Source organism: Herpailurus yagouaroundi, unplaced genomic scaffold (genome assembly GCF_014898765.1).
Source record: "Herpailurus yagouaroundi ecotype Mexico unplaced genomic scaffold, PumYag 218, whole genome shotgun sequence".
Classification (NCBI taxonomy): Eukaryota; Metazoa; Chordata; class Mammalia; order Carnivora; family Felidae; genus Herpailurus; species Herpailurus yagouaroundi.
The window spans coordinates 3,396,353-3,414,507 of record NW_024412449.1 but is presented as its reverse complement, the minus strand read 5'-3'; the positions used below and the strand labels follow the sequence as shown (position 1 = coordinate 3,414,507).

Genomic DNA, 18,155 nt, shown 5'->3' with positions numbered 1-18,155 from the left:
GGTAATATGATCTCTTTTAAGGGTGAGGAACAGTGGCATAGGAAGATCTGCCTCACCTCGTCGTCTGTGCTGCTATTTCCATTGCATGGGCCCTTCCCCATGTCACCTCTACTTTTGCCTTCATTTTGTCAGACGAAGTCCTCTTCTTCCTTCTGCTCTCAGCTTCTCTGTTGCTCTGGAAGTGTTTCCTGACCCACATCTGGGTGTAAGGTCATGGCCCCATGCTTCATCATCATCTCCATTTCTCTTACTGTAGCGCTTGGTGTGCTGTGTTCTTACTGCTTCTTCACGTGCCTTTCTCCCCTGTCTGAGCAGGCTGGGGCTATGTCTTTCTCATGGTCTGTGACACGGGCCAGTCCTGGCCCAGAGCAGACAGTAAATCCATGTGGAATGAGTGAATGAGTGAAGAAAATGAACAAATGGATGGCATTCCCAAATGAACAACACTGGCAGGTGGACAAGTGTCAAGTTCTTTCCCTCATGCAGCTGGCGACAATCCTGAGACTGAAAACTGCGCCCTCAGACGGTGTAACTATAACTTTTAAGGTTTTATAACCTGCCAAGATCACACAGAGTAAGTGGCAAAGCTAACATTCGGAAGCTGGGTGTGTCTGTTTCCAGATGCTGTTCCATCTTCGCTGTCCACACTAGAGCTGGGATGAATCCAAAGACCCCGCCTCTTGGACGTGGAGCTCCACCATCCGGGGGAAACCCGTTCCCACACAATGGGGCCCAGAGGCCCTTCTGCCTGTGGCAGTCATTAATGGGACCTGTGAGTGGATTAATGGGCTGGGTTATAGACTTGACCCAAGCCCCACTGAGAGTTCCAGGAGGTTATTTGACCTGAGCAATGTAGTTTGGCGTTAAGTTAGCACGGAAAAAGTAAGAAGAAGCTTTACCCCCAAGAAGACATCTGGTCTCTGCATTTCAGAATACAAATAATCACCAGGAAGAATGATTCAGCCTCAGCAAATCCTCTTGTGGCTGCATCCTGCTTTGCCCATCTTCACCCTGTTGCCCCCATTAAGAGTTAATTACGCTCCTTGACAAGCCAGCGTGTCTCTACTCTGTCAGAGCCCAGGCTGTGGAGGAGCCAGAAGGGAGGGGAGGCTGGCTGGGCTCCCTGAGCAGGGGCTGGCAGATGAGCATGTGGGGGTGGGGGTCAGAGACCTCTGCTAGCCCCAGGGATGGTTAGCACTGCTCAGTCCTTTTGGGATGATGAGAGAATGGCTTTTCAGCACACCAGAGTAAAAGCAGCTCTAACTAAGGACTCCGATCCAGATCTCAACCCTGTATATGCCACTTACTATTTGATCAACGAAAGGTTTCTGGGTGTGGTGGTGAGGGCTACATGGTAAGTCTGCTGTACATTTCATTAAGATGAGACCCTTTTGCTTGAAAGACAAGAATGCTTTTGGTAAGGCCCAGTACTGCAATGGCCGTATACACAAACCTCCACTGTTGCTTTCCCACTGTAGTTAATACTGTTTGGCTGATACTGTTCAGCTATAGCTGACAGCTTGGTGAGAACATGAATCCAGAAGCTGGCCCTAGCTCACAGGGGTTTGGGGCCAATGGTTTCTCCAGAGCCACAGTAGCATAACCCTCCTTTTTGGATTGGGTCCAACCATGGCCAAGCATCATATACAACTTGCTATGGGCAGAGTGCAGGGGGACCAGTAACAGCTGTGTCCTCAATATGGCCCTAGGGAGATAGATGGGGTTGATAGGTACTTCATAGTCTGGTGTGTTTCCATGGGAACAAGCGGATGTGAAGCTTCAGGTGAGAAGTTTTCTGGCACCCAAATTACACCAGCCTGAGAAATGGAGACGCAAGGGGCCACTGAGTGATTTCCTCAGGACATGTCAACCATGCCATGGAAACTCTTGTGGGAGGATCTGACTCCCTCCTATAGGTTGGTCTGCTGGACAACAAAAGTCTGTTTGGGGGACAGGATTCCTGGGATCCTGGCTCTGTGTCTTATAGCATCCTAGGATGTCAGAGTTGGGAGGCCCACTGAGAACATGGAGGCCCATCCTCAGCAAGCATTTTCCTCTCACCCCAACCCAAGCAGATGCTATGCCCGTTATATTCCTGCTGAGGCAGGCCTTCAACTCAGTTTTGACCACAGCTTATCGGAGGGGAGGTCACAGTTCTTCTGAGTTTCATCCTAGAATATCAAAAAGGTCTGCAGGGGTTCTCTCCAAAGAGAGGGAGCAGAGTGCTATCAGAAGCTGATGTTTTAGGGGGTGCCTGGGTGGCTCAGTCGGTTAAGCATCCGACTTCAGCTCAAGCCATGATCTCACCGTTCGTGAGTTCAAGCCCTGCTTTGGGCTCTGTGCTGACAGCTCAGGGCCTGGGGCCGGCGTTTGATTCTGTGTCTCCCCCTCTCTTGGCTCCTCCCCTGATCACACTCTGTCTCTGTCTCAAAATAAATAAAGGTTAAAAAAAATTAAGAAAAAAAGATGATGTTTTAGACTCAGTTCTGTGTTAATGACCTATGTGAACATGGGAAGGTCACTTTGCCTTTTTGTCACCCCCCACCCTGGAACAAGGTGGTGAGAAATCTATGTAGTTTTGGGGGCTTATAGCTGTCAGCAGAAAAGCTCTATGTGTTCAGGAATCAAAGACCAGATGAGATATCAAAAAAATCAATCAGGTATCATTGAAAACACTTTAAGAGTTGAATCGTCCTGGGAACATTGGGATAATGGTAGAATTTATCATATTAAAAGTATTTTAACCTTAGAAAATACAAATCATCAGGATATATATTTATATAGCTGAGACATTTTTCTATTCTAGGAGTACAGCATTATTTTGCCCCATTTAACATAGGGAGAAACTGAGGCCCATAGATGTTAAGACACTTGTCTGAGAAGCAGCTTGGTCAAGATTGGTTTGGATCCGAACCACATCTGTCTCATCCAAACCCTGTGCTCTGCCCTCCATAAGGGTAACTGCTCTGTGCCAAACAACAGGGGGTTGGCGCCTCCCCCCAAATACAGTGAACTCAAGAAGGTTGTGTTCCAGAACTCCTTTCCTAGAGGCTGTGCGTGTGAGTGGAAAGCATAAGCCCCTTCAGTGGGGGAGGCATACAGGCTGGTCACTAGAACCTCAGGCACCCGTTGCTTGGGGAACAGTGGGTGATTGGTATGTTACCTCGCAGTCTTAACCTAACTGCAGGGTTTTGTTTTATTAAGTAGCACATGCAGGTTTGAGGCTAGAGCTAAATTGCTTGAGGCTCCAGAGGAGAGACTAAGCACCTCTCAAGGGAACAGAGAGGTTCTGTCTATGAAACCAAAAGCTGCCTTTTGCCCGCTGGTCTACCAGAGGTCCCGTGGAGTCAGGCTCTCCCCTGACTCTATACCTCTCTCTGGCCTTGCTCTCTGTGTCTGAGTGAACCCCAAGGGGCAGGTCCTTACCACTCCATAGGCAATGATGTCCGAGTACATCCTCATCTCCGGGTACACGCTGACCAGGTACCACCGGAAGGTCTTGCACTGCAGCTGTTTTCTCAGGGCCTTCCTTGCGGTGATGTCCCCAATGTCGATTCCAGAGTCCTGCGCGGGTGTACAAATGCAGAGATACAGCCACCACCAGGACATGGCTTCTCCCCAGACCTCCCAGCCAACATTCCTGGAGACTGCCTAGTGAAGGGAGGACGTGGGACCTTAACTCCTTCATTTCCCCACATGTCCTTAGCCCCATGACTGTCCCCATGTGGGCACTGAAACGTGAGGTCAGCACTGATGGGGACTGTCACCAAAAGCCTTTGAAAATAAATAGAACAAGGGGGGCCTGAGTGGTGCAGTCAGTTAAGTGTCTGACTTCAGCTCAGGTCATGATCTCACGGCTTGTGGGTTTGAGCCCCATGTCGGGCTCTGTGCTGACAGCTCAGAGCCTGGAGCCTGCTTCGGACTCTGTGTCTCCCTCTCTCTCTGCCCTTCCCCCACTCATGCTCAGTCTTTCTCTCTCTCTGTCTCTCTCAAAAATAAATAAACATTAAAAAAAATAAATGGGGGGGCGCCTGGGTGGCGCAGTCGGTTAAGCGTCCGACTTCAGCCAGGTCACGATCTCGCGGTCCGTGAGTTCGAGCCCCGCGTCAGGCTCTGGGCTGATGGCTCGGAGCCTGGAGCCTGTTTCTGATTCTGTGTCTCCCTCTCTCTCTGCCCCTCCCCCGTTCATGCTCTGTCTCTCTCTGTCCCAAAAATAAATAAAAAACGTTGAAAAAAAAAATTAAAATAAATAAATAAATAAATGGAACAAAAAAACCTGTGGTATAGGTGTAGGTGGAAGGAGCTGGAGCACACAGTTGGAGTACAGTTTTTTCTACCTCATGCTAGAAGATGAGAAGTTCTGAGCTGTGGGGGGAAAGAGGGAGGGAGGGAGGGAGGGAAAAAGTGGAAAGTGGAATAGTACTAATTCAAATACTTTTCCTAATAACTGCGGCAGAAAAGTCTTTGCAATGCTCGCAATGTGGTAGGTTCTGTCCTGCATGAAACCTGCACAGAAGTTTATATGCATGTATAGTGGCCCACTTAAACCTATAGGGTAGCACTGTTTTATAGATGAGTTGAGACAAAGAGAGGTTCAATGACCTCTTGCCCAAAGTCCTACAGCTGATAAATGGTGGAGCTGAGAGTTGCACCCAATCAACCCAGGTCAGGAGTTCGCATTTTTAACCTATGCTATGCATCTAGAAGAGCCTGCCCTCTGCCTCCTAAGACCAGGTCCTTGTGGGAGAAGCAGACCCTCTCTTAGCTTGGGGGTCTTCGTGTAGAGAGTAGTTGTGTCTCTCACTTCCCAGGTATATCAGAGTGGTGGCCTCTGAGCCATCAAGGTATAGCAGGCAAGAAGTGGTAATGGAGACATGGATGTGTCCTTGATTTAGAGAGAGGCCCCCATATTCCTTGTGGTCTCAGAGCAAAGGGGAGAACACTGAGTCCCTGGGTCTGAACACTGGCCGTGGAACAGGGCACAGAATCAGCTGAGAAAGAGTTGATGTCACAGCAGAAGATGGTGAGGAGTCTCTCTAGCTGGGGATCAGGTGGAGACTCCGTGACATCTCAGAGGATGACGCCAGGGACCAGAGAGGGCACGTGGTATTTCATAAGCCCAGAGTAGGGAGAGAGGAAGACAGGGAAATAACAGCTCTCTCCCACTGGCACTGGCACTTGTGTGCTGGCTATGTGAACCTCCTGCTTCTAGCAACAGCTCTGGGGGTCAAGTTACTGGGGTTGGGAAGATCATGAAATGAACAGAGTTTGAGTTTGAAATGTCTGAGAAAAATCACAAAGATGGCCGCTGCACGAATCTGCACGTGATCAGGAGAAGTATTTGGTATTCGACCATGGAGGCCTGAGTAACAAGAGAGTGTAGATACAGAAGAAATACATTTATTTTTCCCACCAGAATTTAGGTAACGTAAAAATGTGAACCTACTACAGCCTGAAGTTTAAGTTCTAGACTGCTAAGGGGCAGTGTCTTCTGAATACTTCTAGATGACCTCATCTGTAATTTGCCTATTCCTCGGCTCCTGCCCAGAGAACTTTCCAGCAACTGCTGCTTGGCCTTTCTCTGCTGGATCCAGGAAACATGTTAGACTAATCTCTGTGCCCCGGACCTACCGCTGAGCCTGGACTGTATTGATGAAAACTAGGTTGAGAAAATATTTATGAAGTATTACAGATAAAAGCTGGCAATAAATATAACCTGCCACTCACCCCAGCCCCAGCACCAGCCCCACCCCCACCCCAAGGGATCTGTTAAGTATTAGCTCTTTAAACTTCTCTGCCCCTTATCCTGATACCACAAAGGTATTTGCTAGGACCCAGGCCTTCCCCTTCATGCTATCATCGCCTTTATCTGACAAATTAACACTGTGTCTCAGCATTTACGGGGAGCCACTGGAAGAATTTGTCTCTAGAAGGCCCCCGTGCTTTCCTAAAATTCTGGGTTCCCACAGGAAAACTTTCTTTTTACATTCAGGATCAAGGGAAAGTTGGTCTCTCTCCTTATCTAATCGAAGGTGGGAGAAATACCCATCAGAGGCTCATTTCTACTTCTAGAAGATCCAAGAATCAGAGCTTTGCTCTGCTTATATTTCTGGATATCATGCCCCATCCCCTTTCTGGATATCTGCCTTTCCATTTTAATGGTTCAGGACATCTGTACAGTGTATTTACTGTAAAATGCATCAAACTGTTTTCAGATTGGGGGAAGAAATTGAGAAATAAGCAAACTTTCTCAGAGAAGGTCACCTTGACCCTTATTATTAGAAAACAATAAATGTATCACCCCCTTTGCCAAATACTTAGTGGATTGAATAGAGCCCCCTGTAAAATTCGTGTCTACCCAGAACTTCCAAATGTGATCTTATCTGGCAATAGGATCATTGCAGACAGAATTCATTAGAGATCTGCAGATGAAATCATTCTGGATTTAGGGTAAGCTCTAAATGCAATGGCTAGTATCTTCATAAGAGATAGGAGGGGGGGTGGCATTGAACACACAGAGTCGTAGAGACAGAGGGAGAGACTGGAGTGGTGCATTTACGAGACGAGGAATATGCCAGGAGCCACCAAAAGCTGGAGAAGACAAAGTATCCTCCCCTAGAGCTTTTGGAGGGAGCACAGCACTGTCGTCACCTTGATTTGGGGCTTCTGGCCTCCAGAATTGTGAGAGAGTAATATCTGTTGTTTAAAGCCACTCAATTTGTGGTAATTTGTGATGGTGGCCCTTGGAAACAAATACACCCAGCCCCACAAAAAGCTGGCCAGTATTCCCACCCGTGTGTGCAGCCACATACACAACATCTTGTAGCCAAACCTAGAGAAGGGCCATCACTTGTGTGCCATGGTGAGTCATCCCTGGCACTCAACCTGTCTTTGGGCAAGAGAAGGCGGCGGGGCAGGGGGTGGGGGTGGGTGAGGTGGCTAGAGTTCCCTAACCTGGTGTAAGAGAATGTTGATGCTTTGCTGCAGGCTGACTTCCTGTATGTTGATAAACAAACTGACTTTCAATCAAAGTAGAAAGGATGCCAGAGCTGGCAGCTCCTCTGGCCATCCCAAAGCTTGGGACTGAACGTGGAAAGGAAGCAGGTCATAGAGCTGGCGGACCTGGCTGGTGCACGGCAGGGGGAGGACTTGGCATAGAAGGCGACCGGGCAGGATAAATGCCCTGCAAGGGCATTTGAAAGCTGGGGTGGGAATGCAGAAGGCAGAGGCAAGACCACCCACACCGAGAGGTAAGACTTATCTGGCGCTTTTTCTACTTGCCGAGCACCCATCAGAGCCTTTATGTACATGAACTTATTTAATTTTCAAGGCAGCCACTGGGCAGGGTTGTGGGGTCTGACTCTCTACCTGCAGCTGGGATGCTGGAGGCAAAAGGTTAAGTAAACAGGTAACAGATGTGCTGTGGTTGAGCAGAAGGTCTTGATATAGCACCACAGCAAGGGCAGCCGAGAAAACTCTTGGGGAAGGCACGTGGGGCATGTGGCATCCACACTTCCTCCCTCTTTCTTTTTCAGCTCATCTTAAAAAAAATTTTTTTAATGTTTATTTTTGACAGAAACAGAGGATGAGTGGGGGAGGGGCAGAGAGAGAGGGAGACACAGAATCCAAAGCAGGCTCCAGGCTCTGAGCTGTCGGCACAGAGCCCGATGCGGGGCTCGAACTCCCAGACCGCGAGATCATGACCTGAGCTGAATTTGGACGCTCAACCGACTGAGCCACCCAGGTGCCCCTTCAGCTCATCTTTAGTACATGCCAGGTGCTGTCCTAAGCACTGTGCATCCAAAGAGGAAGAAGGCACAGACTGTGCTTGAAAGGAAGGCCCAGACAAGTAAACAGACTCTGTACACAGTGTGAAGCACAGAAGCAAACAGGGTGTTGAGGGAGAGCAGAAGAGGAAGGAGCCCTTAGTCCATCTCACTGTGTGGGGCAGCCAAGATGGTGGGGAGGGAAAGGCGAGCAATCAGAGAAGGCTTCCTGGAGGAGGTGACACTCAAGGTGAATTAAAGACTAGCAGGATTAGTTAATCTAGTATTACTCAAATCTGGCAGCCCCAAACCAGCACCCAGAGAGCTCTGAACAGATTCTGGGACCACTACATACCTACTCATCACAATCTCTGAGGATGAGACCCAGAATTAATCAGCTGGTCTGCAGATCTGCTTTTAGGAGCCACTGACCGAGGGAGAAAGGAATTACACACACTGCCAGCAGTTCCATTTGTTAATAAGCATCGGCGAGGTTTCCCTGAGCTCTGATCATGTGCCCTGGCTTGCGCTAGGCATGGTGACACAAAAATGAAGGATACAATCTGTCTCCAGGAAGCCTGTGGTCTAATGCAGTGGCTCTCAGCCTGGATGGATATTAGAATCCCTGAAGAGCTTTCCAAAAAATGATCCCTGGTCCCCTTCCAAACCAATTAAGTCATAATCTCTGGGGCTGGAGCACAAGGGATTTTAATGTTCAGCCAGATTTGAGAGCCCCTGGGTGGGGGGTAGAGAGAGAGAAAGAGAGAGAGAGAGACAGACAGACTTTTACACAATAGAACATTCTTTCACAGGATAGTGATGGAATGACACAGGCATACATGCAAAGGGGGCACTTTCTGTAGCTGAGGCTGACTTTCTAGAGGAGGGGTCACTGGAACTATGTCTACTAGGATGGAGGGAAATCGGTAAGGGTGGATACTGGGGGAGAGGCAGAGGGTAGGGAGTTCCAAGCAGAGAGGACAAAATGAGCAAACATACAGAGAGAAGAAATAGCATGGAATAGATGGGCAACTCTGGAGCTCTCACTGTCCTGCAGCCTACGGAAACTATAATACAGAGTGGGGGCAGGGGGTTATGGGTGGGCAGAAAGGTTTATGCCTGATCTGGTGCACAGTGGAGAGTCCGTTCAAGATTTTAAGCAGGGCAATGATGTGGTCACTGTGAGTTTTTAAAAAATGTTTTTAATGTTTATTATTTTTGAGCGAGATAGAGAGACAGAGTACGAGTAGGGGAGGGGTAGAGAGAGGGAGACACAGAATCCAAAGAAGGCTCCAGGCTCTGAGCTGTCAGCACAGAGCCCAACGTGGGGCTCCAACCCATGAACCGTGAGATAATGACCTGAACCGAAGTCGGACACCTAACTGACCGAGCGCCACCCAGGCGCCCCACTGTGTGTGTGTGTGTGTGTGTGTGTGTGTGTGTGTGTGTGTGTGTTTTATTTTTATTTTTTAAAGATAACTTTGGGTAGTGTGGAGGATAGATTTGAGGGGGTAAGTCTCGAGCCAGGGAAAACAGAGGCTCTTGTGCAGGAAAAGACAAGACCTGAACTCAGACGTGAGGTGGGTAGGAACGGACAGAAGAGTTCAGTGATGGATTGGGAATGGGGCTTAAGGGAAAGGAGGATCAGAGGAAGACGTGTTTCAAGCTCATAGATCTGGGAAGATGGTGGTATCCTCAACTGTAATGGGAGGGAGAACAGGAGCAGCTTTGGGGGGAAAAGATGTTCTCCATTTTTGGCAGATCCATTCTAAAGTGCCTGAGGGAGCACTCAGGAGATCGACGTGCAGCCACAGGTCTGAAGCTAAAGGCAGAAGTCAGGGCTAGAGGTATTAGTTAGGAAGTCATCAATGGATAGATGGTAGGAGGACCCAGGAATAGATGGGACCACCAGGGAGTAAAATGAGAGTGGTTGGCCAAGGGTGGATGCCTGGGTGCACTTAAGCATCCAGGGGAGGTAAGCATTGCCCACAGGGAATTAGGAGCAATCAGAGAGAGGTGGGGATATCCTGGGGTGTGGAATCAAGGAGCCAAGCAACTACAGAATTTCAAGGAAAAGGTGGGATCCTGGAGGTTAAAGACTTTAAAATGTCCATTAAGCAGTTAAGATGCTTTGTCAAAAGCAGTTTGGGGGCAATACTGGGATGTGACTTGAGAAGTGAATGGAGGGGGGAAAGTGTTGACTCTTTCCAGAAGTCTCAGAAGAGGCAGGAGATGGAGTCTGGACAAAGCAGGGAATAGTGGGGGTCAAGAGATAGACTTTTAGAAAACACACTGACCACCTTCTCCATCTGAGGCTTTATCCTGGACACTCCCACTGCTCATCTGCCTTCCCTTTTTTATTAAAAAAATGTTTAATGTTTATTTTTGAGGGAGAGAGAGAGAGAGAGAGAGAGAGAGAGAGAGAGAGACAGAATTTGAAGTGGGCTCCAGGATCTGAGCTGTCAGCATAGAACCTGATGTGGGGCTCTAACTCATGAACTGTGAGATCATGATCTGAGCTGAAGTCGAATGCTTAACTGACTGAGCCACCTAGGAGCCCCTTATCTGCCTTTCTTGAGTTCACTTCCCTCTCATCCTACCCATTTGACCAGGTTTGAACTACCCTCTGAGAAGTCACAGACACACACTGAGTTTCATCATTTTCCAGTTACTTTTCTCTCTCGGTTCTCTGCCATTCTTTGGATTTACTATCCACTTCAACATCTATCAGCCGCTGTGAGGGGAGAGGGCTAAAACATTGCAGCTTTGGGGTACAGAGAGAAGGGCAGGAGTGTGGACAGGACTCTAAGAGACTACGGATCTATGATACTTCACTGCTAAGTTCCTGGGGGACTTTCCAAGTGTTCTTAACATTTTGCTATCTGAGGACACCCACAGTGGGGCTCAGCATGCTCCCAAGAATACTGTGATCCAACTCCCACAGCCACAGATGGGTCTAGAAGGCACTGCTGTTTCCCTAGAAACACTCCCACTGTCAGGGATGCAATCCTGGGGCTGGTTCATTAAGGTTGCTCACACTCTGGCTGGTACTTCTTGGCTCCTCTTCTCCCTACTGGTGAAATGTCACTGGTCGTGGGAGTACACATCCCCACCCCACCCCACCCCACCCCACCCCACCCCCCATGATAGTGGAGGTGATGGGGGCTGCCTAAAAGCTCCTGCCCATGGTCCAGGTAACCTTCAATCACTCCGCCAGGGCAACATTAGCTGGGTGGAGAGATCAGGGAACAGGACCTTCATATGGAAACGTTAGGCAAAAATCAACCATTTCTCTATTAGGAAGAGAGAACTGAAGCTTTTTAAAGGATTCCCAAGGGGAAAGAAGGAGCTCATGCAGTCAATGGCTATCTCACATAGTGCAACATAACCAATGATCTCCAGGCAGACAGGCTGGTAAGCAGGTTGGGATCCCGTGGCTGGCATCTGTTGGGGTTCTCCCAACTCAGTGGTCCAAGGCCATTTCCATGTGACACACGACAAGGCAGAACCATCTACTAGAGAAACATTGCTTTTTCTCTGGCATTTCTTAAAGGTAGGTGATAAGAGGGATAGAGGACAGTGGCAGGCAATGATGAGACTCTGTGAGGATTAGAAACCATCCAGAACAGTTCCCTTCTCCTCCTGAGGGTCCTGTGAGAGTGTATCCCCTCCTCATGCATGTGGTTCCAGAAATCCCAAAGGCATATGGACATTCCTATTGCTCTGGTCACAGGTTCGATGGAGAAGCCTAAATACAGTCTACAGGGAGATTAAAGGGCACTTTGGTGAATTTTGGTAATTGCTGGTATATTTGTATAGCAGAGAGGCTGAGGACCTAGACACGAAGTAAAGTTGGAGCCACCCGGTCCGATGTTCTCATTTAAAATGAGGATAACTGGGGCGCCCGGGTGGCGCAGTCGGTTAAGCGTCCGACTTCAGCCAGGTCACGATCTCGCGGTCCGTGAGTTTGAGCCCCGCGTTGGGCTCTGGGCTGATGGCTCAGAGCCTGGAGCCTGTTTCTGATTCTGTGTCTCCCTCTCTCTCTGCCCCTCCCCCGTTCATGCTCCGTCTCTCTCTGTCCCAAAAATAAATAAATGTTGAAAAAAAATTTTTTTAAATGAGGATAACTGAGGTCAGGAGAGAAGAAGTCTTTCTTTAAGCATGCTGACCAGGGACAGGGGTGGGGATAAGACATGGCTTAGTGCCTCACAGTCCGCCTCTTTTCTCCCACATGTAGTATCTTTTGGGGCTGAGAGTCTACTCTACCATGGATAATAAGACTCTGCCTGATCTATAGGAAAAGGGGTTAGTCCCATATTTTTTGTGTTTTAATGTTTTTTCCGACCAACCCTCCCCAAAACCCCATCCCCACAGGGGCTTCCTACCTCTTGGGGTATGTTCCATGCCATGTAGACATGGCTTTTAAATTCATCCATCCAGACTTCAGCCACCCTGAGGGCATTCCTGCGGACATGGGCTGTGAGGTCCTCGGTGTAGGGCTTGTGGGCTCGCTCAATGTGGGCAATCCGAGAACAAGGCAGGACTTCCACGCTCCCGCCACACTGCCACACCTGTAGAAGACACAGAGTCACTCACCAGTGCCCAGACCTGACTCTGAGCCACTAAAGTAGGCCTTAGGTGACCATTCAATCTGAGCATGAACAACTCCAGCTCTCTTCATCTTGTCTCTCCAGACTACTGTCTACAGAGGGGGTGAGCTCTACCTTATTTCTACTCCTATAGCAGGAAGGTTATTGAGTCATTATTTTGTGTCTTGTTTCTTGTTGCTGTGGATTTACCAGCAAATAATGCACCTTCTTTTTCCAGCCCTTCCATTCCTGCAAAGAAGAGACTAGACATTGTGTGACCAATGATCTGGGTTCTCCTAGCCCCTGACAGAGAAGTTAACAAAAATCTTCATAATGGTCTCTGCAGCAATGCTTGACCTAGAGAAACCAGTAGAGACTCCCAGCAGAGGTATCATCCTAAAATGGACCACATGGGCCAGACAGAGATTAGTGATCACCAGAGGGAGTGAGCCTGTTGCCCTTCTCCTGGTCCGTCTTTTCCTGGGCCCTGAGTTCTAATAGAACCCAAGAGAGAGGGAGATACAAAGAAGGCAATCATGTGAAACTTCTCGCTGACATCAGTGACTAGGAGCTTGAATCAGATGCAATTTGACTTCAAAAAATAAAGAAAAATGATCTTCTCTTCTGAGTGCCGAAGGACAGTGTCTTGGAGGTCTTGCCACAAATGTTGCAGCCACTCTGAACTTCCAATGTTCTGGGACGTGCACATCTTTTTGTCATTGTAGAATGCTACTCCTTCTCCAGCTGAAAAAATGTAATCTCTCAAGATCCTGACCACATGACTTCTCTGTTGTAGAGTCTTTGCTCAATTTTGGGGGCAGAGCCAATTTCTCCCTCCTCTGGTCCCCAAGCTCTTGATATCGCAACTTCCTGCTTACCTGTCAGCCTCCTTCCCTCACTTCGTGTTCCTAGATGGAAAGAACTCCTGTCTCCTTCATTTCTCATCCCTAGCACTAACACAGGCTTGGTACATACAAGTACTTAGTAAGTACTTGTTGAATCAATATACGGATGATGATACTTAATCACTCAATCACTATATGATTGATGCTTAATAAATGTGGGATGAATCCGAAATACCTGGCCAGAGCTGATGAATGAGGCTTCTGAGGGAAAATAATCATTATTTCTTGGTGGATAGCAGTGATCACCTGTCAGATACTGTCAACCAGATAATTTGGTAAATAATGTTCACACTTATAACCTGTATCCATCAAGGATAGGTCTGCATCTAAGTAAAGGTCAACTTTTTTTTTCCTTTTTTTTTTTTTTTTTTGAGTCTAGTTAACATACAGTGTTGTATTAGGTTCAGGTGTACAGTACAATGATTGGAAAATTCTATACATTTCTCATTGTTCATCAAGATAAGTGTTTTATAAGGTCAACTTTGGATTTCACTAAGTTACTGTGTGTGTGTGTCAGGAAGAGAATGCCTTCTGTTCCACCCGTCTGTTTCACAACAGTTGGTCCCTACAGACTGTCAGAGTTGGAAGGCAACTGATCGCCTTTCCACTCTCTGAACTTGTCTTGCCTTCAGTATATAATTTATGGCCAATGGAAAAGACACAAGCGTTCGCACTGAGGGTCCACCATGTACCAGGCACTGGACTGTGTATGTGGGTAGGTAGTATAGTGTGGTGGTTATGAGCAGAGGGTTTGGAACCAGACTGCTTGGGTTCAAATCCTGGCTCTGTTTCATGCTAGCTGCGTGACCTTGGGTACATCACTCAATCTCATTGTGTTTCAGTTTCCTCCTCTCAAATAGGGATTAAAATAGTACCTCTTTCATGAGGTTCCCGAGGAGATTAAAGTGATTATATACAAAGTGCTTAGGAACATGCCTGGCACATAATCATGTCATCAGCTCAGCTCTTACTAAACAAATTATATTCAGCAGGATCTTTAGAATAACCCTGTGTTACAGTGGTTATTGTCTCCAATTCCAAATGGGGAAACTGAGACCAAAGGCTGTCCCTTGTCCAAGGCCACACGGCTGGTACTGAAGAGAAAAGGATCTGTCTGACCTCCACTGAAGCTTAGGCAGGAGAGGAAGCCATGGAAGGCCTCAGGCTGTGCACCTTCATTTCCATGACCCGTACATTCTGGGGCTCGTGCTGATTTCCAATTCACTTTGCTGAGATTTGCAATGAAAGCCTACGAATACTGTGAACATGTTACTGACAACACAGAGAGTCAGGGTAATTATTCTTTTGCAACCGGAACGGAGGCTATTACTTGGCATATTTCAGCAACACAACACAGAACATGATTTGTAACAAAGCTCTTTTATTACAAGACCTGTTTCTCAAAGAGTCGCTTCACCATTTCGCCTTAGAGTGGGTGCCTCTGCTGTGGTTCTGATCACAAGGGTGGCAGCTGTACCTCCTATGCCCTCTAAGCGCACGGTAAGAGGAATGGTGTGAACTCACTGTTGGACTCTCGAATCTACTCCTGTTTTCCTTTTCTTTGACCACAGCCCTTGTCTAGACCACTGTCATGTCTCACTTGAACTCTGGAACAGCCTCCAAACAACCGATCTCCCTCCTGCCTTCCTCCTCCAGCCTCTTCGCCTCCCTACGGCCAGAGTGATCCTTTTAAAGTGTAGGGTGGATCACATCCCCTGCACCACACATTTCCCAGCACGGCCCTGAGGCCGTGAGGCCTCCTGGGGCCCAGCCCTGCCCTGCCTGTCCCTCCAGCCTAGTGCTGGCTCCCCCATATGCTCTATGCCACAGCCACGCTGACATGTTCTACATCTCCCAGCATGCATGTTTGTCCTCCCATCTCTGGATTTCTGCACATACAATTATATACCCCACCCCTGCCAAAGCTCTCCTTTAGACACGTGCTAAATGGTGCCTGGACAGATCATGGGTTTCCAGCAGAGTTGGAGTGGCTGGGCCAGTGGGAGGACATAGTGTTTGAAAGCACAGCTTTGGAGCCAGCGAGAACTAAATTCAAACATTTTGCCTCTGCCACCTGCTGCAATTCCACCTTGGGCAGGTCACTTCTCCCAAGCCTCAATTTCGCCCAGGAGAAGGGGGGATGTGCAGATTCATCATGTTCACCCTGGTGCTTCAGTCTGAGCACCACATGGATGGCAGTCAAGGAGGTAGGGGCAGGACATCTGGGCTCATTCTGTCCCCACTGCATGCCTGCTGATGGGTGACTGTGGGCCACTTAACCTCTTGTCTATGAAACACGTATAATAGGTTGTTCCTGCACAGGGCTGTGGGCTCAGGAAGCCCTGCAGTAAGCCCTCAACGTGCACACATTATTATTTTATAATAACCTTATCATCGCTGCTATTTGGCTCTTCCTGAACATCCACCTTCGGGGGGAAAAATGAATGCAGAGGACTCCCACGTCTGGCTAAAGCCCAACAGAGAAGAGATAGGCTGACTTCCAGAGTGCCTGGCCCAGTGCAGTAGGGTGAATCAGGCTCCTCCTTAGAGACTAGGAGCACTTGTTAATCTAGAAGTCACTCCCACTCTCCTACCTTCTCTGCAAAGGAATTCATCTATAGAGGGGGTGACGGCATCTGTCTTGAATGCAGCCTGTGGGTTCCTAGCAGTCTCTGGGCATTGGAGCAGAAGATGTGGATTTGGCATGTTTACCCTGCTGCTTCTGGACCCTGCCCAATGGCAATGAAATACACAAGAGGAAGCCCATGATCTCTGATCCCCAGGTGGTAAGTGGCTCTGCTGACCAATGACTTGACACAGAGAGACTCTCAAAGGTCTGACCCACAGCTGATCTTGGAGACCCTGTCATGGAGGGTAGACAAAGGATAGGAAGGAAAATCACTGGCATTTGGACCTTCTGGAAAATGATATCATAAAACTTCCATGGAAGCTTGGTGTGGGGGAAGGCAGGGGTGAGGAAATGAGGAAGGGGAGCTGCATCTGGGACATGTCACAGCTGGTGTGAAGTAGAAAGACCCAAACCAGATAGAAACTACAGACAGGAATGATTGTGCCAGAGAAGCAGGGCCACTGGATGGACGGTAAAGGTGTGGGACACAGTGATGGCTTAGCCTTGCAAGCTAAGAGGAGGGTGAGGGTGCCAAGAGGAGAGAGGGCAGGAGAGGTGGGTACCAAAGACATGGCTGAGAAGTGAAGGTCAAGGGTCAGTAACCAAGAAGGCAGATGAGGTCACAGGGCACAGGAAGCAACTACAAGATGGAGAGCTTGGTTTTTACATGGGGTGCATGTGACCCCAACTTGTTATCACAAGTGAGACACGTGCTCAGTCCCACAGCTTCTGGGGATACTTGACACATGTCAGCCCTGGATGTAGGCTAGATCTTGTGGCTTCTGGATGGGCCCTGGGAAATATAGTTCTTGACCACACCAAGTTTCTTCCTGTCTCTGTGCCCTCGCACCTGCTACTCCATCTTTCTGGGATAAACCCCCCCCCCCCCCACTGTTACCCAGCTCAAATATTACCTTCTTTGACCTGCCCATTAGATCCCCTCAGAATACTTACAGTGTCCCACCCTTTTTCTTGGGAACACTTATTCATAATACTCCCACTTATGTGTTTATTCAAGTCTGTCCCCTGCTCCCTGCTCCCTGCTCCCTGCTAGACTATAAGCTCCAGGAAGACAAGGATCATGTTGTATTCACCAGCACCAGGCATATGGTATACATTCAATAACATAAACTGTTATTTCAATGAGTGATTCCAGGAATCTCCGAGTCCTGGGCTTTCACTAACTATGGAGAAGTGGTTTTAACTCGCTCAGCTGGATCCCCTAATAAAGGCCATAAACATAAAATGTGGCCAGATTTGACTGAACACAATGACTTCCTTCAGACCCAAGCAGTTTTTCAGCGACGCTCTGACATTTAAGTGCACACTGCTGTAACTGAAGAGAGTCACTTTGGCTGCAGAGCGTAAATGAACGTTGTAAAACCTGGCAAGGCATCAAATGAGTGTGGTGGAAAGCAGGCGGCTTCATCTTGTGGAACGACGAACTAGTGTCGAGAAAGCCCTCGGCCTGGCCAGTGTTTGCAAACACCCACAGAGGAGATGCTGGGCTTGTCCTCGGGTGGGACCAAGAACCGGAAGTAGATGGTAAACAACAGTTAAGCAGCATGAAGTCTCACTCACCACCAGCCCTTCCCAGAGAGCCCTAATCCTATTAGTGTTTCCAGAAAGATGGAGCATCCACCTGGGAACCATCTGGGAAGGCGGGTCTTGGGGGCTGATGGAAGAGGGTTTCCATCCTGCCTCTGTTGCCCATTAGCCTTTGACCTGAACCTGTCTTTGGGTGTCAGTTGCCTTTTTCTTGGGGATAATGAAACCCTGGCAGGTTTAAAAGAGATGCTGTATGAAAAGCTGCCACTAGGGGCGCCTGGGTGGCGCAGTCGGTTAAGCGTCCGACTTCAGCCAGGTCACGATCTCGCGGTCCGTGAGTTCGAGCCCCGCGTCGGGCTCTGGGCTGATGGCTCAGAGCCTGGAGCCTGTTTCCGATTCTGTGTCTCCCTCTCTCTCTCTCTGCCCCTCCCCCGTTCATGCTCTGTCTCTCTCTGTCCCAAAAATAAATAAACGTTGAAAAAAAAAATTTTTGAAAAGCTGCCACTAGCAAAGACAGGCATGTAGTGGGTTCTTAGGGAAAGGTCAGGTTCCCTTTCCCCTTCCAGGCTGGGAGCTGCTGCTAAAAGGTCAGAGTCAAAGGATTTGAGTTTATGTTCTGTTCGTCACTTCTATAAACAAGGCTGTTTCCCTCCCAGGCCTCAAGTTTCTCCTAGCTGCCAAATGGAGGAACGGAACTCAGTGATGTGAGAGATCCCTT

General features: G+C 48.4%; 1 protein-coding gene across 3 annotated transcripts in view; it reads right to left on the bottom strand.

Annotated features, from left to right (window-relative positions):
• GALNT18 (polypeptide N-acetylgalactosaminyltransferase 18) overlaps positions 1–18,155 on the bottom strand; it is a 355,336-nt gene that overhangs the window by 50,270 nt on the left and 286,911 nt on the right. For 2 of the 3 annotated variants that reach the window (XM_040456863.1, XM_040456865.1), the window contains exons 7-8: positions 12,152–12,337; positions 3,427–3,564 (exon numbers count right to left, since the gene is read on the bottom strand). In XM_040456863.1, coding sequence (XP_040312797.1) covers positions 3,427–3,564; positions 12,152–12,337 — 324 coding nt within the window. The remainder of the gene's footprint in view (positions 1–3,426; positions 3,565–12,151; positions 12,338–18,155) is intronic. The other variant, XM_040456864.1, reaches the window with a different exon arrangement.